Source organism: Symphalangus syndactylus, chromosome 22 (assembly GCF_028878055.3).
Source record: "Symphalangus syndactylus isolate Jambi chromosome 22, NHGRI_mSymSyn1-v2.1_pri, whole genome shotgun sequence".
NCBI lineage: Eukaryota > Metazoa > Chordata > Mammalia > Primates > Hylobatidae > Symphalangus > Symphalangus syndactylus.
In genome coordinates, this window is record NC_072444.2 from 26364294 (window position 1) to 26388963 (window position 24670).

At 50.2% G+C, this 24670-nt stretch overlaps 1 protein-coding gene across 2 annotated transcripts in view; it reads right to left on the bottom strand.

The window, feature by feature from the left end:
* Nucleotides 1-23140, bottom strand: part of PEX14 (peroxisomal biogenesis factor 14) — a 162104-nt gene extending 138964 nt beyond the window's left edge. Inside the window, exon 1 of one of the 2 annotated variants that reach the window (XM_055261879.2) lies at nucleotides 23030-23140. In XM_055261879.2, coding sequence (XP_055117854.1) covers nucleotides 23030-23065 — 36 coding nt within the window. In that variant the 5' untranslated portion in view covers nucleotides 23066-23140. The remainder of the gene's footprint in view (nucleotides 1-23029) is intronic. The other variant, XM_055261880.2, reaches the window with a different exon arrangement.
* Between the last annotated feature and the right edge of the window lie 1530 nt (nucleotides 23141-24670).

The following is a 24670-nucleotide window of genomic DNA, read 5'->3' on the forward strand; positions in this document are numbered from 1 at the left end:
AAGCTTCCCCTGCCTCCCTGCCTCCTGCCCTCCCAAAGCTCCAGGCATTGGTAAATTCAAACCTTTAGAGCTCCAGCCCACACCCCTCTGAGATACACATTCGACTGCCTTCCTGCCTCCTCTTGGACTTAAGCTGCCGTGGAGCAGACTCACAGTCCTCTCTGCCACATATGTCCTCTTCCAGCATTCCCTCTTGGCATGAATGGGACAAACTTCACCAAATGATGTAAACTAGAATCCAAAAGGCCATCTTGAGACAGCTCTTTCTCCCTCGCTCCCAGAACTAACTCATTACATCAAGTCTGCCAATAGTCCTTCCTCAACATCCATGGAAGAGTGATGTAAATGCCAGCACTTTGGGAGGCCCAGGCGGATGGAGTGCTTGAGCCCAGGAGTTTGAAACCAGCCTGGGCAACATGGCAAATCCTCGTCTCTATAAAAAGTATAAAAATGGGCCAGGTGTGGTGGTGTGCACTTGTACTCCCAGCTATTCGGGAAGCTGAGGCAGAAGGATCCCTTGAGCCTGGAAATTCAAGGCTGCAGTAAACCGTGATCACACCAGTGCACTCCAGCCCAGGTGACAGAGCCAGACCCTGTCTCAAAAAAAATTAAAAAGTCCATGGAAACAATCCATCTGTTTTTCTCCATCTCTACTGCCATCACTTTAGTCCAAGCTACCAAAATCCCCTGCCTGGACCACTGCGTCAGCCTTCTCATCAGTGCTGGCACTCTTCCAATTCATATTCTGGGATGCAAACAGACTGTCATTTCCAAAGGAGAATCTGATTGTCCCATCCCTTGTCCACCCACTCACCCCAGTAAACACAACAAATTTAAGAGCTTCTCATTGTTCTTAGAAGACAGAAAAACCTCAGCATGGCCTACAAGGCCTCACATCTACTCTGACTACATCTCAGGTCTCAAGTGGCACCACATTCCCCACTTCTGCCCCCAACAGACACACTGGCCTTTGCTTTCTCTGTCACTGCGCCTTTGCACATGCCCTTCCTTCCCTTTAATTCATCCTTCAGATCCAGCTAAGACATTTCCTTGGGGAGGCATTCCTTCTCTGACATCCATGACTAGGTCAGATCTCCCTATGACACACTCAGGTAACACCACCTGCCTCTCCTTCAAGGACCTGAGCAGACATGCAACTTTACATCTGTGTGACTATAAGACTGATGTCTGTCTCTCTCACCAGATTATAAACTCCACGTGTGCAGAAACTGCCTGTGTTTGCTTATCACTGTATCCCTGGGGCCTAGGACAGTGCCAGGCACAGAGGAGGCCTTCAATAGAAATTTGCTGAATGTATGAATGAACAAATGGGGAACAAAAAAACAGAACAATGGCAACAACTCAGCTGAATGGATTATTTAGATTCTTCCGTTCATTATCTTCCCAAGGGTTTCCTCCACTCCACTTGGTAGATACTAAGTGCTAACATTCACTTAGCTCTTTCCTCCTTTAATTCTCACAATAAGTATATCAAATTACTGCTGATGAGGAAACTGAGGCAAAAGAGGTTAAATAACTTGCCCATGATTACTCAGATAGTAACTGATATTAGGATTTGAACCCTTCTACTTAATCAAAATAAGCAAGTTTTGTTTAAACCACATTTTATTAAGCAACAACCTTAATGCTACCCCATAAATAATAATGTAGGTTATTTGACCAGACAAAACACACAAAAGCAAACAGCTTTAGTATTTAGGAAGCCCCATTCTGACTTAACCCAAAACTTTCTTCCTAAAATAAAACTAATCACTATGAATTGTTTTCACCAAGGAACCGCTCTTAAAATTAGTTCATCCCTAGAACAGCTAGTAATGACCAGAGGGAAAAACTTCAAACAGTACACAGTGCCAGATAAGTCTCTTTCATCATAAACCCTTTAGCACCTTTTAAATTATAAGCCATGTAAATGAATTTTAGAAAATTCAATATTAAAAGTAAAAAAGAAAGCTTCCCTCTCGTTCCAACCCTAGGGGACCCACACTGACACTGGTTCCTTATATATTCTGCCAAGGATATTTAAAGCATATGAGAAGCATGGCTGGCCGGGTGCAGTGGCTCATGGCTGTAATCCCAGCACTTCAGGAGGCCAAGGCGGGCGAATCACTTGAGGCCAGGAGTTAGAGTTCAGCCTGGCCAACATGGCGAAACCCTGTCTCTACAAAAAAATGCAAAAATAAGCTGGATGTGGTGGTGCATGTCTGTAGTCCCAGCTACTCAGGAGGCAGAGGCACAAGAATCACTTGAACCCGGGAGGCGGAGGTTACAGTGAGCTGAGATCACGCTACTGCACTCCAGCCTGGGTGACAGTGAGATCCTGTCACACACACACACACACACACACATACACACACACACACACACACACACAAAGAAGCATGACCAAGTGTAGTGGCTTATGCCTATAAACCCAGCACTCTGGGAGGGTACAATGGGAGAATCCCTTAAGGCCAGAAGTTTGAGACCAGCCTGGCCAACACAACGAGACCCCATCTCTACAAAAAATTTAAAAGTTAGCCAGGTGTGGTGGTGCATCCTGTAGTCCCAGCTACTCAGGAGGCTGGGGAAGGAGGATCGCTGGATCCCAGGAGGTAGAGATTGCAATGAGCTATGACGGTGCCATTGTATTCCAGCTTGGTCAACAGAGTAAGATCCTGTCTCAAAAAGAAAAAAAGGGTGCATGTGTATGAATATTCCTACCATGGAATTTGAAACAGCAACACTCCAATTCCTCAAGTCGTGGCTTCCCAGAGCCACAGTCCCAGTTGGAAGCTGGGAATACAAATGTGAGATACCACACCCAGTCTTTTTTTTATTTTTTTAATCATGGACTACACTGTGAACATTTTTTAAAAATCTTCCACCATGCTAGCTGTTTAAAAAACCAAAGCAGGCCAGGCACAGTAGCTCATGCCTGTAATCCCAGCACTTTGGGAGGTCGAGGCAGGCGGATCACCTGGTCAGGAGTTCAAGACCAGCCTTGCCAACATAGCAAAACTCCATCTCCAACTGATCCTGGAAATCCTCACAGGGTAGTCCATGATAAGAAAAAAAATAAATAAATAAGGCCGGGCATGGTGGCTCACACCAGCACTTTAGGAGGCCGATGTGGGAGGATTGCTTGGGTCCAGGAGTTTGAGACCAGCCTGCGCAACATGGCAAAACCTTGTGTCTACTAAAAAATACCAAAATTTGCCAGGCATGGTGGCACACGCCTGTAAGTCCCAACTACCCAGGAGGCTGAAGTGGGAGGATCGACTGAGCCCAGGAGGTTGAGGCTGTGGTGAGCTGTGATCACATCACTGCACTCTGGCCTGGGTAACAGAGTAAAACCTTGTCTCAAAAAAAACAAAAAAAACAAAACAAAGGCTTAGAAACCACCCGCAGGCATCTATTGTAACGATATAAGAAAAGGATCTAAGGCAATCCATGCCTAGGATCCTTAGAGGCCCAAATGGGGAGAGCAGGAAGGGAAGAAAGCAAAAGCAGAAAACTGCTTTAAAAAACAAGTCAGGCAAAGACTACGGCGGCAGAGAGAGAAATGCTTTTCTTTTGGTAGAGACAAAGGTGCTCTCACTCCTGCTACCAAGGCGCTGACCTTCCCCAACTGGAAGGCGTTCCCAGATCCTGACCTGCTGTCCAACAAAGAACAACCTCACAAGCAGCTCACAGATTTGAGCAACTGGCGGAAGCTCCAGGTCTAGGAGTACCCAGTCTCCGGCATCTGCCCAGTGACTGTGACTCCAGATACATCCTAAACCAGTCTGTGTAGTTCTCTGCTGGGAAGAATAAGATTCAATCCCACCAATATCCTTTGAGATGCAGTGGCATGACAGAAAGTACACAAGCTCTGGCATTAAGAACTCAGTGATTTGGGGGTACGCTGCTCAACCTCTCTGAGCCTCAGTTTCCTCATCTATAGGAATAACGGGAATAATAACACCACCTCACATTTGGGATTAGAGGAGATGATAAACTATTTCATGTCACTCCTCTGCTCAGAGTCAACCAATGCATTTCCACTTCAGATCACGATGGAGTAATAGGGAACAGATTTGCCCTCCCACTGTAAACAACTAGAAAACTAAGCCAAATAAATAAAACCACTGTGTGTACACACTAGACAGCAGGCAGTGCAGGACTACAATCCCTGAAAGCAGAGAAACAAATTACTTAAACCCTAAAATCACTCTGGCTTCCTGCCAGGAGACGTATTTCAGACCCCAGAGAGAGAGGGGGATCCCCAGCAGAGCACACCGTCCACTTAAGTTGAAGTGACAGAGATCAGAGTTCAGGGAGGCCAAGGCAGCTTAAAGCTGCAGGACAGACTTCAGAAAGAAAGAGCTATGCCGAAAAAGTGGTCCAGAAATCTGCCTGGAGGTTCCCTCAGGTCTCTGCTGAATACTAAAATTTGTGCATGCATAGGGTGAAACTCCACAGTGATGAAGAAGCTATGAGCTGACATTTCTTAGAACTCTCAGCGGAATCATGAGTCCCAAGCAGCCAGACTGGAGTGTCCTCACAGGGCATTCAGGAGAGACCTAGAAGGGCCACCTCTTGGTAGGAGAGGTCAAATGATCCCTAGATTAAAGATTATCCAGATCCACTCTAACAAAGCTGAAAAACAGGACTCGAAATGATAAAACTAAACCATAAAAAACTGCCCAGAAGAACAAAGCTTTAAGCACTCTTTAAAGACCACAAAATCCAGAACCTCAACAATACTGAACTCACAATATCCAGCATCCAATCAAAAATTTCAACACATGGCCAGGCGCGGTAGCTCACACCTATAATCCCAGCACTTCGGGAGGCCAGGCAGGTGGATCACCTGAGGTCAGGAGTTCGAGACCAGCCTGACCAACATGGAGAAACCCCATCTCTACTAAGAATACAAAACTTAGCCAGGTGTGGTGGTGCCTGCCTGTTATCCCAGCTACTTGGGAGGCTGAGGTAGCAGAATCACTTGAACCCAAGAAGCGGGGGTTGCAGTGAGCCGAGATTGCGCCATTGCACTCCAGCCTAGGCAACAAGAGCAAAACTCAGTCTCAAAAAAATAAAATAAAATAAAAAAATTTCAACATATGTCAAGAAGCAGGAAAATGTAACCAATAACAATAAGAAAAACCAGATGATATAACTAGTAGACAAGAACAGTAAGACAGGTGTTACAACTATACTCAAGTATTTAAATGAAAACATGTCCCAGTAAGAAGAAAATGTAAGGTATAAAAATAAAATAGAGGCTGAGCACGGTGGCTCATGCCTGTAATCCCAGCACTTTGGGAGGCTGAGGTGGATGGATCACGAGGTCAGGAGATCGAGACCATGCTGGCTAACATGGTGAAACCCCTTCTCTGCTAAAAATATAAAAAAAAATTAGCCAGGCATGATGGCAGGCACCTGTAGTCCCAGCTACTCAGAAGGCTGAGGCAGGAGAATGGGGTGAACCCAGGAGGCAGAGCTTGCAGTGAGCTGAGGTCACGCCACTGCACTCCCCACCTGGATGACAGAGTGAGATTCCGTCTCAAAAAAAAAAAAAAAAAAAAGAAAGAAAATAGAATTTCTAGACATGAAAAGTATAATATGTAAAATAAAAATTTCAGACCGGGTGCAGTGGCTCACGCCTGTAATCCCAGCATTTTGGGAGGCCAAGGCAGGTGGATCACCTGAGGTCAGGAGTTTGATACCAGCCTGGCCAATACAGTGAAACTCCATCTCCACTAAAAATACAAAAATTAGCCAAGCATGGTGGCAGGCGCCTGTAATCCCAGCTACTCGGGAGGCTGAGGCAGGAGAATCACTTTTATCCAGGAGGCGGAGGTTGTAGGGAGCCGAGATAGCTGAAATGGTAAGGACAAATTCCTTGAGACACAATATACCAAAACTGACTCTGGAAAAAATAAAAAAGTTTAATATCCTCACATCTATTTTTAAAACTAAATATATAATTTAAAAATATGTAAATAAAAAAAGTAATAGGCCAGGCACAGTGGCTGACGCCTGAAATCCCAATACTTCAGGAGGCTGAGGCAGGTAGATAACTTGAGGTTAGGAGTTCGAGACAAGCCTGGCCAAGGTGGTGAAACCCCATCTCAATTAAAAATACAAAAATTAGCCAGGCGTGGTAACACATGCCTGTAATCCCAGCTACTCAGGAGGCTGAGGCAGAAGAATCCCTTGAACCCAGGAGGCAGAGGTTGCAGTGAGCCGAGATCGAGCCACTGCACTCCCGCCTAGGCAACAGAGTGAGGCTCCATCTCAAAAACAAAAAAAGTGGGCCGGGCACAGTGGCTCATGCCTGTAATCCCAGCACTCTGGGAGGCCGAGGTGGGCAGATCACAAGGTCAAGAGACGGAGACCATCCTGACCAACATGGTGCAACCCTGTCTCTACTAAAAATACAAAAATTAGCTTGGTGTGGTGGCACACGCCTGTAGCCCCAGATACTTGGGAGGCTGAGGCAAGAGAATCGCTTGAACCTGGGAGGTAGAGGTTGCAGTGAGCTGAGATCACGCCACTGCACTCCAGCCTGGCGACAGGGCAACACTCTGTCTCAAAAAAAAAAAAGAGCCTTCCTGCCTGCCTTCCTTCCTTCCTTCCTTCGTCTCAAAAAAAAAAAGAGCCAGCCTTCCTTCCTTCCTTCCTTCCTTCCTTTCTTTCTTTCTCTTTCCCTCTCTGGCCCAGGCTACAATCTACTCCGCTTGCTGCTGCCCGCGCCGCGGACTGCCTGGGACTGCCGGCGCGCGCGACCACTCCCTGCCTCTTCTCCTTTCGCTGCAGGCACGCGTTCGCCATCTTGGCCACGCTGGTCGCCAGCTCCTGACGCCGAGTGCCCTGCCCGCCTCAGCCTCCCGAGGTACTGGGACTACAGACGGAGTCTCGCTCACCCAGTGCTCGGTGTCGCCCGGGCTGGAGTGCGGTGGCGTGGTCTGGCCTCGCGGCAGCCTCTGCCCCCCAGCCGCCTGCCTTGGCCTACCAGGGTGCTGGGATTGCAGCCCCTGCCCGGCCGCCGCCCCATCTGGGAGGTGGGGAGCGCCTCTGCCCGGCCGCCCTGTCTGGGAAGTGAGGAGCGCCTCTGCCCGGCCGCCCTGTCTGGGAAGTGAGGAGCGCCTCTGCCCGGCCGCCCCGTCTGGGAAGTGAGGAGCGCCTCTGCCCGGCCACCCACCGTCTGGGAAGTGAGGAGCGCCTCTGCCCGGCCACCCACCGTCTGGGAAGTGAGGAGCGCCTCTGCCCGGCCACCCACCGTCTGGGAAGTGAGGAGCGCCTCTGCCCGGCCGCCCCGTCTGGGAAGTGAGGAGTGCCTCTGCCCGGACACCCATCGTCTGGGAGGTGAGGAGCGCCTCTGCCCGGCCGCCCCGTCCGGGAAGAAGTGAGGAGCGCCTCTGCCCGGCCGCCCCGTCGGGAAGAAGTGAGGAGCGCCTCTGCCCGGCCGCCCCGTCCGGGAAGAAGTGAGGAGCGCCTCTGCCCGGCCGCCCCGTCCGGGAAGAAGTGAGGAGCGCCTCTGCCCGGCCACCCATCGTCTGGGAAGTGAGGAGCGCCTCTGCCCGGCCACCCACCGTCTGGGAAGTGAGGAGCGCCTCTGCCCGGCCGCCCCGTCTGGGAAGTAAGGAGCGCCTCTGCCCGGCCGCCCCGTGTCTGGGTAGAAGTGAGGAGTGCCTCTGCCCGGCCGCCCCGTCTGGGAAGTGAGCAGCGCCTCTGCCCGGCCACCCCGTCCGGGAAGAAGTGAGGAGCGCCTCTGCCCGGCCGCCCCGTCCGGGAAGAAGTGAGGAGCGCCTCTGCCCGGGCGCCCCGTCCGGGAAGAAGTGAGGAGCGCCTCTGCCCGGCCGCCCCGTCCGGGAAGAAGTGAGGAGCGCCTCTGCCCGGCCGCCCCGTCCGGGAAGAAGTGAGGAGCGCCTCTGCCCGGCCGCCCCGTCCGGGAAGAAGTGAGGAGCGCCTCTGCCCGGCCGCCCCGTCCGGGAAGAAGTGAGGAGCGCCTCTGCCCGGCCGCCCCGTCCGGGAAGAAGTGAGGAGCGCCTCTGCCCGGCCGCCCCGTCCGGGAAGAAGTGAGGAGCGCCTCTGCCCGGCCGCCCCGTCCGGGAAGAAGTGAGGAGCGCCTCTGCCCGGCCGCCCCGTCCGGGAAGAAGTGAGGAGCGCCTCTGCCCGGCCGCCCCGTCCGGGAAGAAGTGAGGAGCGCCTCTGCCCGGCCACCCACCGTCTGGGAAGTGAGGAGCGCCTCTGCCCGGCCGCCCCGTCCGGGAAGAAGTGAGGAGCGCCTCTGCCCGGGCGCCCCGTCCGGGAAGAAGTGAGGAGCGCCTCTGCCCGGGCGCCCCGTCCGGGAAGAAGTGAGGAGCGCCTCTGCCCGGGCGCCCCGTCCGGGAAGAAGTGAGGAGCGCCTCTGCCCGGCCGCCCCATCTGGGAAGTGAGGAGCGCCTCTGCCCGGCCGCCCCGTCCGGGAAGAAATGAGGAGCGCCTCTGCCCGGGCGCCCCATCCGGGAAAAAGTGAGGAGCGCCTCTGCCCGGCCGCCCCGTCTGGGAACTGAGGAGCGCCTCTGCCCGGCCGCCCCGTCTGGGAAGAAATGAGGAGCGCCTCTGCCCGGGCGCCCCATCCGGGAAGAAGTGAGGAGCGCCTCTGCCCGGCCGCCCCATCTGGGAGGTGAGGAGCGCCTCTGCCCGGCCACTCACCGTCTGGGAAGTGAGGAGCGCCTCTGCCCGGCCACCCACCGTCTGGGAAGTGAGGAGCGCCTCTGCCCGGCCGCCCCGTCTGGGAAGTGAGGAGCGCCTCTGCCCGGCCGCCCCGTCCGGGAAGAAATGAGGAGCGCCTCTGCCCGGGCGCCCCGTCCGGGAAGAAGTGAGGAGCGCCTCTGCCCGGCCGCCCCATCCGGGAAGAAGTGAGGAGCGCCTCTGCCCGGCCGCCCCGTCCGGGAAGTGAGGAGTGCCTCTGCCCGGCCACCCATCGTCTGGGAAGTGAGCAGCGCCTCTGCCCGGCCGCCCCGTCCGGGAAGAAGTGAGGAGCGCCTCTGCCCGGCCGCCCCGTCCGGAAAGAAGTGAGGAGCGCCTCTGCCCGGGCGCCCCGTCCGGGAAGAAGTGAGGAGCGCCTCTGCCCGGGCGCCCCGTCCGGGAAGAAGTGAGGAGCGCCTCTGCCCGGGCGCCCCGTCCGGGAAGAAGTGAGGAGCGCCTCTGCCCGGCCGCCCCATCTGGGAAGTGAGGAGCGCCTCTGCCCGGCCGCCCCGTCCGGGAAGAAATGAGGAGCGCCTCTGCCCGGGCGCCCCATCCGGGAAAAAGTGAGGAGCGCCTCTGCCCGGCCGCCCCATCTGGGAGGTGAGGAGCGCCTTTGCCCGGCCACCCATCGTCTGGGAAGTGAGGAGCGCCTCTGCCCGGCCACCCACCGTCTGGGAAGTGAGGAGCGCCTCTGCCCGGCCGCCCCGTCTGGGAAGTGAGGAGCGCCTCTGCCCGGCCGCCCCGTCCGGGAAGAAATGAGGAGCGCCTCTGCCCGGGTGCCCCGTCCGGGAAGAAGTGAGGAGCGCCTCTGCCCGGCCGCCCCATCCGGGAAGAAGTGAGGAGCGCCTCTGCCCGGCCGCCCCATCTGGGAGGTGAGGAGCGCCTCTGCCCGGCCACCCATCGTCTGGGAAGTGAGGAGCGCCTCTGCCCGGCCACCCACCGTCTGGGAAGTGAGGAGCGCCTCTGCCCGGCCACCCCGTCTGGGAAGTGAGGAGCGCCTCTGCCCGGCCGCCCCGTCTGGGAAGTGAGGAGTGCCTCTGCCCGGCCACCCATCGTCTGGGAAGTGAGGAGCGCCTCTGCCCGGCCGCCCCGTCCGGGAAGAAGTGAGGAGCGCCTCTGCCCGGCCGCCCCGTCGGGAAGAAGTGAGGAGCGCCTATGCCCGGCCGCCCCGTCCAGGAAGAAGTGAGGAGCGCCTCTGCCCGGCCGCCCCGTCTGGGAGGTGAGGAGCGCCTCTGCCCGGCCACCCATCGTCTGGGAGGTGAGGAGCGCCTCTGCCCGGCCACCCATCGTCTGGGAGGTGAGGAGCGCCTCTGCCCGGCCACCCATCGTCTAGGAGGTGAGGAGCACCTCTGCCCGGCCACCCATCGTCTGGGAGGTGAGGAGCGCCTCTGCCCGGCCACCCATCGTCTGGAAAGTGAGGAGAGCCTCTGCCCAGCTGCCCCATCTGGGAAGTGAGGAGCGCCTCTGCCCGGCCACCCATCGTCTGGGAAGTGAGGAGCGCCTCTGCCCGGCCACCCCGTCTGGGAAGTGAGGAGCGCCTCTGCCCGGCCGCCCCGTCCGGGAAGAAGTGAGGAGCGCCTCTGCCCGGCCACCCATCGTCTGGGAAGTGAGGAGCGCCTCTGCCCGGCCACCTATCGTCTGGGAAGAAGTGAGGAGCGTCTCTGCCTGGCCGCCCCGTCTGGGAAATGAGGAGCTCCTCTGCCCGGCCGCCCCGTGTCTGGGTAGAAGTGAGGAGCTCCTCTGCCTGGCCGCTCCGTCTGGGAGGTCTACCACGGAGGCCAGAAGCAATGTGGGGGCTGGACGTGGTGGCTCACGCCTGTGGTCCCGGCACTCTGGGGGGCGAGGCGGGTTGATCACTTCGGGCTAGGAGTTCAAGACCAGTCTGGCCAACTTGGCGAAACATGAAGAATACAACAGACAAACCAACCAACCAACTCAGTGACAACAAAACAGGTCTACCCTGGAGTCATACTCTAATTTTTTCTATTTTCCTCCCTTTCTGATCCTTTATCCCACTTTCTTTTTCTTCCTCTTCCTTCTCCCTCTTCTTTGTCAAATAGAGGATTGAGTTATTATCACTGATCCATATAAAGTCCCTCTCTCATTTATTTTAACTCCCACCCCCCATTTCTATTCCCCAACTTCCCATGTGCAACCTTCCTAATATGTTTGATATGCATCTTTTTGTTTGTATGTATTTTTAGAAAATGTTTATTGTTTTTGTATGCAAAAAAATTAATAAAAAAAAAAAGAAAGAAAGAAAAAGTAATAAAGTATATAATTAAAACTTAAAAAGAAAAAGAAAACTCTAGGCCCAGATGGCTTTACTTGTGAATACTATCAAACATTTAAGGAAGAAATAATGGCAATCCTATATAAACTGTTTCAAAGAATACAAAAAAAAGAAAAAAACTGCCAAACTCACTCCATGAGGCCAGTACTATCTTGACATAAAAACCAAACATTTTACACATCCACATACAAAAAAACTATAGACCAATATCCCTCACAAACATTAAGTGTTAAAATCCTTAACAAAATACTATTGAGTCCAGCTATATATAAAAAGAATAACATATCAAGTAGAACTTATCCAATGAATAAAAAATCGGTTTAACATTTCAAAAATCAATCAACATAAATCACCATATTAATAAAAGAAAGGAAGAAAACAAAAGGATCAACTCAATAGAGACAAAAAAGAGCACCTGACAACATTCAAAAATAATTTTTTTTTTTTAAGAGACAGAGTCTCAGGCCGGGCGCGATGGCTCACGCCTGTAATCCCAGCACTTTCGGAGGCCAAGGCAGGCAGATCACAGGGTCAGGAGTTCAAGACCAGCCTGGCCAAGATGGTGAAACCCCATCTCTACTAAAAACACAAAAAAATTAGCCAGGCATGGCGGTGGACGCCTGTAATCCCAGCTACTCAGGAAGCTGAGGCAGAGAATCGCTTGAACCCGGGAGGCGGAGGTTGCAGTGAGCCGAGATCGCGCCACGGCACTCCAGCCTGGGTGACAGAGCAAGACTCTGTCTCAAAAAAAAAAAAAAAAGCCGGGCGCGGTGGCTCACGCTTGTAATCCCAGCACTTTGGGAGGCCAAGGCGGGCGGATCACGAGGTCAGGAGATCGAGACCACGGTGAAACCCTGTCTCTACTAAAAATACAAAAAAATTAGTCGGGCATGGTGGCGGGTGCCTGTAGTCCCAGCTACTCAGAGAGGCTGAGGCAGGAGAATGGTGTGAACCCGAGAGGCGGAGCTTGCAGTGAGCCGAGATCGCGCCACTGCACTCCAGCCTGGGTGACAGAGCGAGACTCCGTCTCAAAAAAAAAAAAAAAAAAAGAAAAGAAAAAAAGAGAGAGAGGAGACAGAGTCTCCATCTTTTAGCCAGCCTGTAGTGCCTGTAGTGCAGTAGTGTGACATAGCTCACCGTAACCTGGAATTCCAGGGCTCAAGTCACCCTCCCGCCTCAGCCTCCCAAGTAGCTAGGACTCCAGGTATGTGTCACCATGTCAGACCCATTTTTTAAAAATTTGTATAGAGACAGGGCCTCACTATGTTGCCCAGGCTGGTCTCGAACTCCTGGCCTCAAGCAGTCCTCCTGCTTCATCCTCCCAAAGTGCTGAGATTACAGGCATGAGCCACTGTGCCTCGCCTCAAAACACAAATGATTAAAAAAAAAAAAAAAAACTCAGCAAACTAAAAATGAAAGGTTGAATTTCTTCAACTTGACAAAGGCACCTATTACAAAATACCAATAGCTAACACTTAACTGTAGAAGACTAAAAATATTCCCCCCGAAATTGGGAACAAAGCAAGGACATCCACTTCCACTGTTTCTTTTAACATTGCACTCAAAGTCCTAGACAGTGCAATAAAGCAAGAAAAATTAAAAGCATATTAATGGGAAGGTAAGAAGTAAAGCTGTCTTTATTTGCAGACGATATCATCGTCTATAAAGAAATCACAAGGAATGTACAAAAAAGCTACTAGAGGCTGGGCGCAGTGGCTCACACCTGTAATCCCAGCACTTTGGGAGGCTAGGGCAGGCAGATCACCAGAGGTCAGGAGTTCAAGACCAGCCTGGCCAACACGGTGAGACCCCATCTCTACTAAAAATACAAAAAAATTAGCCGGGCGTGGTGGCGGGCGTCTGTAATCTCAGCTACTAGGGAGTCTGAGACAGGAGAATCGCTTGAACCCAGGAGGCGGAGGTTGCAGTGGGCCAAGATCACGCCACTGCACTCCAGCCTGGGTGACACAGCATGAATCTGTCTCAAAAAAAAAAAAAAACCTACTAGAATTATAAGTTAACAAGGTTGCAGATACAAGGCCAATATACAAAATTCAATTTTATTTCTACATAGTAGCATTGAATAATTAAAAAATAAAATCCATAAATATAACAGCATCCTAAAAACAAAAAATATTTAGGCTTGGCCCTGTGGTTCATGCCTGTATTTCCAGCACTTTGGGAGGCAGAGGTAGGAGGGCTACTCAAGTCCAGAAGTTCAAGACTAGCCTGCGCAACACAGCAAGACCCCCTCTCTACAAAAATTCAAAAAATAATTAGCTGGGCATGGTAGCATGCACCTGAGTCTTAGCTACTCAGGAGGCTGAGGCTGGAGGATCACTTGAGCCCAGGACTTGGAGATTACAGTGAGCTATGTATGACTGCACCACCTGCACTCCAGCTTGGGCGACAAAGATAAAGAAACATGCTGTCTCTTAAAAAAAAAAAAAAAACACACACACACACACAAATAAATAACACTACACACACTCACCAGAATGGCTAAAAACATTTAGACAATTTAGACAGTTTCTTACAAAGCTAAACATACTTACTATATGACCCTACCATTCCACTTACAGGTTATTTCCCAAGAAAATGAATATGTCCTCACAAACACGTATACATACACGAATACTCACAGTAGCCCAGAATGAGAAGGAATCCTGTGGGGAACAGAATCTAAGGTGACCCCATGATCCCCACCTCCTGGTATCCACGCCCCTGTGCTGTTCTTTCTCCTCAAACGTGGGCAGGATCTGTTACTTGCTTCTGGCCAACAGAATATGGCAAAGGTGACAGCATGTACGTGACTGCATTAATTTGGGTAAGATACATGGTGGTGATGTCCATTTTACTAAGAGACTCTCTCTTTTGCTGGCTTTGAGGAGGCAAGTGGGAAGACTCATTTGGCAAGAAACTGAGGGCAGCCATTGGCTGACAGTAACAAACTAAAGTCTCCAGTCTCATGGTCCATAAGGAACTGAATGCCACCAACTACCACACAAGCCAGGAAGCAGACCCCTCCCCAGTCAAGCCTTGTGTGCGACCACAGTCCTGACAGATTTCTCAATAGTAGCCTGTTGAGACTCAGCCCAGCAGTTTCCTGACTCCTGACCCACAGAAACCACGAGATAATCAATGTGTGCTGTGCTAAGCAGCTAAATTTGTGGTAATACTGTTATGCAGGAATCAAAAACTACTACAAATGTCATCAACTGGTGAACAGATCAACAAATTGAGGTATAGCCATCCATACCACTCAGTGGTAAAAAGTAATTCATGGTCAGGCGCAGTGACTTACGCCTGGAATCCCAACACATTGGGAGGCCAGGGCAGATGGATCACTTGAGGTCAGGAGTTGGAGACCAGCCTGACCAACACAGTGAAACCCCATCTCTACTAAATAAATAAAAATTGGCTGGGTGCACTGGCTCACGTTGTAATCTCAGCACTTTGGGAGGCCGAGGCGGGTGGATCATCAGGTCAGGAGATGGGAGACCATCCTGGCCAACATAGTGAAAACCCATCTCTACTAAAATACAAAAAGTTAGCTGGGCGTGGTGGTGCACACCTGTAGTCCCAGCTACTCTGGAGGCTGAGGCAGGAGAATGGCGTGAACCTGGGAGGTGGAGACTGCAGTGAGCCGAGATCGCACCACTGCACTCCAGCCTGGAGACACAGCAAGACTCCGTCTCAAAAAAAAAAAAAAAAAAAAAAAAAAGGGAAAACTTGGTCAGGTTCACACCTGTAATCCTAGCACTTTGGGAGGCCAAGGCAGGAGGATTGCTTGAGCCCAGGAAGTCAAGACTGCAGTGAGCCATGACTATGCCACTGCACTCCAGCCAGGATGACAGAGTAAGACCCTGCCTCAAAAATTAAAAAAAATACTAGCAAAGTTGCAAAGAAAGCAACTAGTTTAGCAAGTTACCTTTACGATGGAGAAATGTGACAGACACCACCTTAACCAAGCAATCAAACTTCATCTTCAACAATGGGACACGTTCCTCCAGATATGATACACAGACACAATGTCACTTACAAAATATTCTCACAAAAGAAGGTTTAACCTGAATCTAAATGTAAGGGAACAAATCAGACAAATCCAGATGGTAGAACATTTCACAAAACAAGTAGTCCAGACTCCCCAAACATGTCAATACCATAAAAAATAAAAAACATAGATGAACTCACCAGAAATGCACATACTATGTTCACAAAAAGACACGTACAGGTATTTTCACAGCAGTACTATTTGTAATGACCCCAAAAGTGAAACAATCTAATGTCCATTAAAAGTAGAATGGCTCAGGCCAAGCACGATGGCTCACGCCTGTAATCCCAGCACTTTGGGAGGCCAAGGCAGGCAGATCATGAGGTCAAGAGATCGAGACCATCCTGGGCAACATGGTAAAACCCCATCTCTACTAAAAATACAAAAATTAGGTGAGTGTGGTGGCACGCACCTGTAGTCCCAGCTACTTGGGAGGCTGAGGCAGGAGAATCACCTGTACCCGGGAGGCAGAGGGTGCAATGAGCCAAGATCCCACCACTGCACTCCACCCTGGCAACAGAGCAAGACCCCATCTCAAAAAAAAAAAAAAAAAAGTAAGATGGGCCACCCACAGTGGCTCACGCCTATAATTCCACCACTTTGGGAGGCCAAGGCGGGCGGATCACTTGAGGTCAGGAGTTCAAGACCAGCCTGGCCAACGGGGTGAAACCCCATCTCTACTAAAAACACAAAAATTAGCCAGGCATGGTGGCAGGTGCCTATAATCCCAGCTACTCGGGAGGCTGAGGCAGAAGAATCACTTGAACCCGGGAAGCAGAGGTTGCAGTGAGCCAAGATCATGCCACTGCACTCCAGCCTAGTCAACAGAGCCAGATATTGTCTCAAAAAAAAAAAAAAAAAGAGAGTAGAATGGTTAATAATAAATGGCCAAACACATTCATACAATAACCATATAAAGCAGTGATAATAAACTGTCGCTGTTCTCATCATGAATTAATCTCAAAAATATGCGTTAAGTAAAAGAAGCCTGGGAGACTAAGGCGGGAGGCTCACTCGAGGTCAGGAGTTCAAGACCAGCCTGGGTGACACAGCGAGACCCGACCTCTACAAAAAATAATTAGCTGGGCATCATAGCACATGACTATAGTCCCAGCTACTTGGGAGGCTAAGGCTGGAGGATCACTTGAACCCAGGAGGTCAAGGCTACAGTGAGCTGTGATAACACCTCTCCACTCCAGACTCGGTGACAGAGTAAGACTCTGTCTCAAAAAAACAAAAAAAAAAAAAACAAAAAAATAAAGTTTAAGGCTGGGCGCGGTGGCTCCCAGCACTGTGGGAGGCCGAGGTGGGTGGATCACTTGAGGTCAGGGGTTCAAGACCATCCTGGCCAACATGGCAAAACTCTGTCTCTACCAAAAATACAAAAAAATTAGCCAGGCCTAGTGGCAGGCACCTGTAATTCCAGCTACTCGGGAAGCTGAGACAGGAGAATCGCTTGAACCCAGGAGGCGGAGGTTGTAGTGAGCCAAGATTGCACCACTGCACTCCAGCCTGGGCAACAGAGCAAACAAAAAAAAAAAAAAAAAAGAAAGAAAGGAAAAAAAGAAACTAAAGAGACAAATCAATGCAATCTCTGTGTCTTCACTAGATTCTGATTTTTTTAAGTGTGAAAATTTGAGTGCAGATTCTGTTTTAAATAATACTGTTTATCAACACTTAAATTTCTTGTGTGATAATGATATTGTGGTTATGCAGGGGAATAACCTTACTCTTATGAGAGACAAGGCGAAATATTCTAGGATGAAATATCCTTGATGTCTGTAACTTACTACAAATCCTTCCAAAAAAAATATACATATATATATAGAGAGAGAGAGAGACTGACATAAAGCAAATTCAGCAAAATGTGAACAGTGCATCTTGGTGAAGTTTTTATGGGAATTTTACAGAAGTTCTCAGTATTATCCTTTCAACTTTTCTATACGTGAGAAATTTTTCAAAATAAAAAGTTGAGGCCAGGTGCAAGGCTCACACCTGTAATCCCAACACTGTGGGAGGCCGAGGCAGGTGGATCACCTGAGGTCAAGAGTTCAAGACTAGCCTAGCCAACATGGCGAAACCCCGTCTCTACTAAAAATACAAAAAAAATTAGCTGTGTATGGTGGTGGGCACCTGTAGTCCCAGCTACTCGGGAGGCTGAGACAGGAGAATCGCTTGAACCTAGAAGGCAGAGGTTGCAGTGAGCCGAGATCGTGCCACTGCACTCCGGATCGGGAGACAGGACAGGACTCCATCTCAAAAAAAAAAAAAAAAAGTTAGCCAGACATAGTGGCACTCACCTGTAGTCCCAGCTACACAGGAGGCTGAGGCAGGAGAACCGCTTAAACCTGGGAGGCTGAGGTTGCAGTGAGCCAAGATTGAGCCACTGCACTCCAGCCTGGGCAACAGAGGGAGACTCCGTCTCAAAACAAAAAAAAAAAGTTGAGAGGGTAAATACCTTGTCTGACCTACTGTTATTCAAGAGTTCAACAGACTCTCAAAACTACACGTAAAGACTGGGAGAAGAAAACTAACTCTGAGCACTTAGCACTTACTATGCAGCAGGTGCTCTTCACATCTGTGATTTCAGTCAACACTAAATGGGTAATTATTTTGTATTTTATTTATTTATTTTTTAAGCGATAGGGTTGCACTCTGTTGCCCAGGCTGGGGTACAGTGGTTTATTCACATACGTGATCATCGGGCACTACAGACTCCAACTCCTGGGCTCAAGCAATCCTCCAGCCTCAGCCTCCTGAGTAGCTGGAACTATAGACATGCACCACCACACCCAGCTTTAGGGTAACTATTATTGCTCTCGTTTTACAGAGGAGAAAACATACTCAGAAAGGTGGTGTGATAAGTCCAATAGTTGTGAGTGATGAAGTTCCACCAAAACCTGCCAGGATGCGAGGCCATGCTCTTCCACTCTTTCACTCTGCTCTTCTCCCTGCCTGCTTCTGTAGCCTCTCAATGCAAAATTTACTGTACCCAGTGAACCTCCACAGATAGGAAATCTACCTTCCGCAATAATACTCAATACTCAGTAACTGTGAAGTAATAGATTGAACCATGCCTCTGTTGTTCAGCGAAGGAAGAGAAGCTAGTAGGAAAGTTGGGAAATAGAGATAATGTCTCTCATTCCTATGGGCTCCAACATGTACACACTAGAAAGGACTTCGATGGGAGATCAGCCAAGCTGGCTGGGCGTGGTGGCTCATGCTTATATCTCAGCACTTTCTCTCTCTCTCTCTCCCCCTCCCCCCACAAACAGGGTCTTGCTCTCTCACCCAGGCTGGAAGGCAATGGCACAATCGCCACTCACTGTGGCCTCAACTTCCCAGGCCCAAGTGATGCTCTCGCCTCAGCCTCCTAAGTAGCTGGGATCACTGGCAAGCGCTACCATGCCTGGCTAATTTTTTAATTTTCAGTAAGAACGAGGTCTCCCTATATTGCAAAGGCTGGTCTCAAACTCCTGGCCTCAAGCGATCCTCCCGCCTCAGCCTCCCAAAGTGCTAAGATTACAGGTATGAGCCACCTCGCCCAGCCAGGAACTCACCACTACAAAAATTGTTTTAAAAATACATTAGCCAGGCCAGACGCGATGGCTCACACCTGTAATCCCTGCACTTTGGGAGGCCGAGGTGGGCGGATCACGAGGTCAGGAGATTGAGACCACCCTGGCTAACACGGTGAAACACCATCTCTACTAAAAATAAAATTAAAAAAAAAATAGCCGGGCATGGTGGCGGGCACCTGTAGTCCCAGCTACTCCGGAGGCTAAGGCAGGAGAATGGCGTGAACCCGGGAGGCAGAGCTTGCAGTGAGTTGAGATCGCACCACCGCACTCCAGCCTGGGCGACAGAGTGAGACTCTGTCTCAAAAAAAAAAAAAAATACATTAGCCAGGCACGGTGGTGCGCACCTGTAGTCCCAGTTACTCAGGAGGCTGAGACGAAAGGATTGCCTGAGCCCGGGCGGGCAAGGATGCAGTGAGCCATGATCACACCACCGCACTCTGGTGACAGAGTAAGACCCTGTCTCAATCAATCGATAGATCAACCACATATAACAGAGCAATGTGGGGAACACAGAACAAAGAAAGCAATAAATGAAATTCCAACAAATCGTCTTGAGGATAGACTAAAAAGACTATACCCTTATGAAAAAGTAAGTATGTTCCTGAAACGCAAAAGTCATGAAGGACAGCTAGCATAAACACTAGCATTCAGGGCATTCCTTGAAATTTTAAGGAATTACTTCTGAATAAAAGAACTTTACTAGACAAGTAGTCAACACATGAAAAATCATACCCCAGGCCGGGCGCAGTGGCTCACACTTGTAATCCCAGCACTTTGGGAGGCCGAGGCGGGCGGATCACGAGGTCAGGAGATCAAGACCACAGTGAAACCCTGTCTCTACTAAAAATAGAAAAAAAATTAGCCGGGCGTGGTGGCGGGCGCCTGTAGTCCCAGCTACTCGGAGAGGCTGAGGCAGGAGAATGGCGTGAACACGGGAGGCGGAGCTTGCAGTGAGCCGAGATTGCGCCACTGCACTCCAGCCTGGGCGACAGAGCGAGACTCCGTCTCAAAAAAAAAAAAAAAAAAAGAAAAATCATACCCCAAAAGATGTTGTAATAGAACTTGAGGAAAGGTTTAGATCCATTTGTGAGTGAAAATTCAGAGCTTATTAAATTGAATAATAATAATAATAGACAACAGATTGTTTCAGGCACTGTTCTGGCACTTTTACATAAATAACTCATTTAGAGCCAGGCGCGGGGCTCACGCCTGTAATCCCAAGCTCTTTGGGAGGCTGAGGTGGGCGGATTACCTGAGGTCAGGAGTTTGAGACCAGCCTGTCCAATATGGTGAAACCCCATTTCTACTTAAAAAAAAAAAAAAAAATTAGCCAGGTATGGTGGTGCATACCTGTAGTCCCAGCTACTCGGGAGGCTGAGGCAGGAGAATCACTTGAACCTGGGAGGCAGAGGTTGCAGTGAGCCAAGATCGTGCCACTGCACTCCAGCCTGGTCAACAGAGACTCAGTCTCAAAAATAAATAAATAAATAAATAATTCATTTAGTCCTCAGAGCAACTCTATGAGATAGGTCCTAGTATTTTCCCTGTTTTACACATGGAGAAATTAAGTCTAGAAAAATTAAGCAGATCTGTCCAAGATGACATTGCTGGTAAGTTAGTAGAGTTAGGATTCCAAGCCAGTGGGTCTGGCTTTAGAGCCTGTACTTGCAACCAGAATTCTACACTGCCTCTCAAGAGAAGAGAAGGTTATTCACCTTTAATAGCTGGAAACCAGCGATTGATATGACAAGGCTAACTAACAAACTTTCTCTGAGAGACAGAATACTGGCTCAGCCCCACAGTTCTAACCCTACACAACAAGGTATGGGGGAATTAGCTAAACAATCCTTTCAATCCTACTCTGCTTTAATGGGAGACATGGGAAACTGGATTGATCAAGACTTGAAAATGAAACAAACAATTGCTGAAGAGCGTTGGTTCATTCAAAAAGTGTACATTTGCTACTTGTTAGATAGCAATAGAATCTGGTATGAAAAGTTCAAGTTTTGGCCAGGCGTTGTGGCTGACGCCTGTAATCCCAGCACTTTGGGAGGCCGAGGCGGGCGGATCACGGGGTCAGGAGATCGAGACCATCCTGGCTAACATGGTGAACCCCCGTCTCTACTAAAAACACAAGAAGTTAGCTGGGCGTGGTGGCGGGTGCCTGTAGTCCCAGCTACTCTGGAGGCTGAGGCAGGAGAATGGCATGAACCAGGGAGGCGGAGGTTGCAGTGAACAGAGATCGTGCCACCGCACTCCAGCCTGGGCGACAGAGCAAGACTCTGTCTCAAAAAAAAAAAAAAAAGAAAAGAAAAGTTCAAGTTTTTCCCCCAGGCTGCCAGCATGTTCTGTTGCAATCCTACCTCTACCAGCTTTGAAAAGGAGGGCAAAGGAGAAGCAGAGCTGAAAATCAAACAAGTGATGGCCATACCCCCTTAAAGGACCTTAGATCCTTTTCTATTAAATACATATACAGAGAGGGCAAACTTGCAAAACCAAAAGAATCCTTGGGCATGACAATGGCTCCAAGTGGCAAGATTTTTAGTACTGTTTACAGCACTGGCAAATTAAACGTCCTATAAGAATTAGGAACAGAGCCCGGCACAGTGGCTCACGCATATAATCTCAGCACTTTGGGAGGCTGAGGCGGGTGGATCACTTGAAGTCAGGAGTTCAAGACCAGCCTGGCCAACATGGTGAAACCCGTCTCTACTAAAATTACAAAAATTAGTCAGGTGTGGTGGCAGGCACCCGTAGTCCTAGCTACTTGGGAGGCTGAGGCAGGAGAATCGCTCGAACCCACGAGGCAGAGGTTGCAGTGAGCCGAGATTGCGCCAATGCACTCCAGCATGGGCGATAGGGCAAGACTTCGTCTTAAAAAAGAAAAAAGAATCAGGAACTGAGGACACCCTTCAATCCCAGCCTGTGGGCATTCCTAACACAAAACAATTCAGAGAAACCCAGACCCCAAGATGCCTCAGTATTTCAGCAAACTAAATGTGGTAAGGCAAGAAAGAAGAGGCCCTCCTCTCAAGACACTTGCCAAACTCCAGAACACCTGACAGTGAGAAGGCCAGAATCAGTCCTTCTTATCTCCCATGTTTTACAATCAAGACATCTTCTTCCTGAATCATTCACACTGCTAATAGAAACTGGTATGGGGGAACACACCAACTCCTTTAAGTGCAATTCCTGTAACAGACACGCAGAATAAGACAGTATTCTGCGGTGGCCTTCTGCCTCTAAAGGAAGTGAAATACTAGTAAGTTGCTGAAAACTCTTAGAGGTGCTTCAAGGAGATGGGAGAGGAGAAATGAGGCCCCAAGTTGAAACTATTTTCTTCTTCCTCATTCTAATCCTAACTAAACTCAAAAATGTATGGATGACTAGTGGAGTCACACAGGTTCAATACAGGCTCAACAGGGCACACGATTTGGGGCATGTCACAAACCCTTGGTATTCATTTCTGTGAAATGGAGGTTAGTAGCCTGCACTTCATAAAGGTTGTAGTGAACACTAAACGAGATAATAGATGTAATTTGTCCTCAACATGACAGCACATACGCAGTTAAATGTAAGATGTCTCTTAGCCCTTTTCTCCTCACTCCACCCCACCCCACCTTTGGACTATAAACCCCTTCGGAGGCCTTATCATCCACTGCCTCCCGACCGCAGAGGCACAGGCGTCAACACTGGTCCTTATGGTCCCCTTATTGGAGTGGGATTTGTCTGAATCTGCAGGTGAAAAGCTAGAGCGGAGCCCTTCGCCAACAAAACCAAACCCAGGGAAGCGAGGATGGGTCCTCTGCCAAAAGCTTGGTGGCGTTTGTTATTCACAGTGCGTCCCCTTCCTATCAACGCACTGAGAGGGTTCGACTAGATTATTTCTGACTATCCAACTTGACGAGAGAAGCGCAAAGGTGACTACAGATGAAGAGGCTGGCAGCCGCTCCAGGAGGCTGAGGCCGTGAGGGAGTGGGAACCCTAATGGAATCAGGCCCCTCCCCGGAGGGGACAGCCGGGAACGATCTATCCTCTCCTTCTCAAGCCCTCGCATCTTAAGGCTGGGGACTTCCCAAGGGTCCCGCCAGCCTCCCCGCCAAGCTCAAGTGGGACCAGAGGTGCTGGCAGGCGGGAAGTGGGGACCCGGGGGCACAGCCAAATACCAGAGCCCGGGCTCCGGAATGTGGTCAAAGAGGGGTCACCGGGGGAGGGGCCGGGTGGGGAGGACCTGGGGAGGGGCGGGGCTCAGGAGGGGGCAAGAGGTCGGGGTCCCCAGCTTCGGAGACTCGGGGTCCCTACCCGGCTCCCAGCCGTATGCTGAGCGCCCCCTCCAGCCGGGGTCTCCGCCGCACAGCGGGGCAGTCCCACTCCCCTTACCTGGCTCGGCTGCTCTGCCTGCTCCGAGGACGCCATCTTTCTGAGGCCTGACTAATCAACCGCCGCTGGGCGAGGTTTCTCCCAGGCGCCCTCGCTCTCGCCCTCCCGCCCAGACTAAGGTAGCCGGAACAGAGCCTGTCGATGTGGGGGACTGGGGCAGAGGGTGGAGCCCGGGTGTCCCGGCCACCTTGCATAGTTTCCGTTAAGTCTCTGCTTTCCAGGAAGATCCCAAGTCTATATCTTCTTTGCGTTGTTATATGTGTATTATTCTGGTTTTTGTTTTTTTTTTGAAATGGAGTTTCGCTCTTGTTGCCTAGGCTGGAGTGCAATGGCGCGATATCGGCTCACGGCAACCTCCGCCTCCCGGTTTCAAGCGATTCTCCTGCCTCAGCCTCCCGAGTAGCTGGGATTGCAGGCATGCGCCACCATGCCCGGCTAACTTTGTATTTTTAGTAGAGATGGAGTTTCTCCATGTTGGTCAGACTGCTCTCGAACTCCCGACCTCAGGTGATCCGCCCGCCTCGGCCTCCCAAAGTGTTGGGATTATAAAAGTGAGCCACCGCTCCCGGCCCATATTATTCTTATTGAGATAAATCTCTGCCCATCCCCACAGTGCCATGGGCGCATTTAGGGACTTGCCAATGGATGAATGCGAAGAAACTTGGAAATTAATTTTTAGACATCAGTTCAGTTCCATTCATTGAGTGCCTACTATATGCTAGGGACTTTGGTAGGCCTTGAAATAAAAACATTCAAGACTCAATCCCTACTCCCACGCCCAGGCCAAACACACATACAATTACAGTATTGTGGGGATAGGACTCGGATAAGTGTGCAGGTCTATTGGGAGAACATAAAAGGGGGCATTTTGAAGAGAAGAGGCGTCTATAAAACGTCATTATTTTACACTGGTTGAATTGTTAGATTTTTTTTAATTGTTAGATTTTAAATTAAATATTGGACGGGAGCAATGGCTCACACCTGTAATCCCAACACTTTAGGAGGCCAAGGCAGGAGGATCCCTTGAGCCCAGGAGGTTGAGGCTGCAGTGAACTATGATTATGCCACTGCACTCCAGCCTGGACGACAGAGCGAGACCTTGTCTAAAGATAAGAAAATAAAAAATGAAATTATATGAAAAAGTATACATACATTAGAGTTAACCGCCAGCTCCTGTTAATAGTTGTGTTTTGATCAATATAGACTGCTTAAAAGGGATAACTTAATTAATAATTCCTCCTACTAAACGCTGTTTTAAATGCCTAAACTTTTCTTGAGATAATATCTAATTTCCTCTCCCACGTTTTTTTGTTTGCTTTTGCTTTTGTTTTTGCTTGAGACGAAGTCTTGCTCCTGACGCCGAGGCTGGAGTGCAATGGTGCGATCTCGGCCGACTGCAACCTCCGCCTCCCGGGTTCAAGTGATTCACCTGCCTCAGCCTCCCAAGTAACCGGGACTACAGGCGTGCGCCATCACGCCCGGCTAATTTTTGTATTTTTAGTAGAGACGGGGTTTCACCATGTTGGCCAGGCTGGTCTCAAACTACTGACCTCAGACCATCCGTCCGCCTCGGCCTCCTAAAGTGCTGAGATTACAGGGGTGAGCCAGCGCCCCTGGGGCCCTTGCCCACGTTTTTATAAA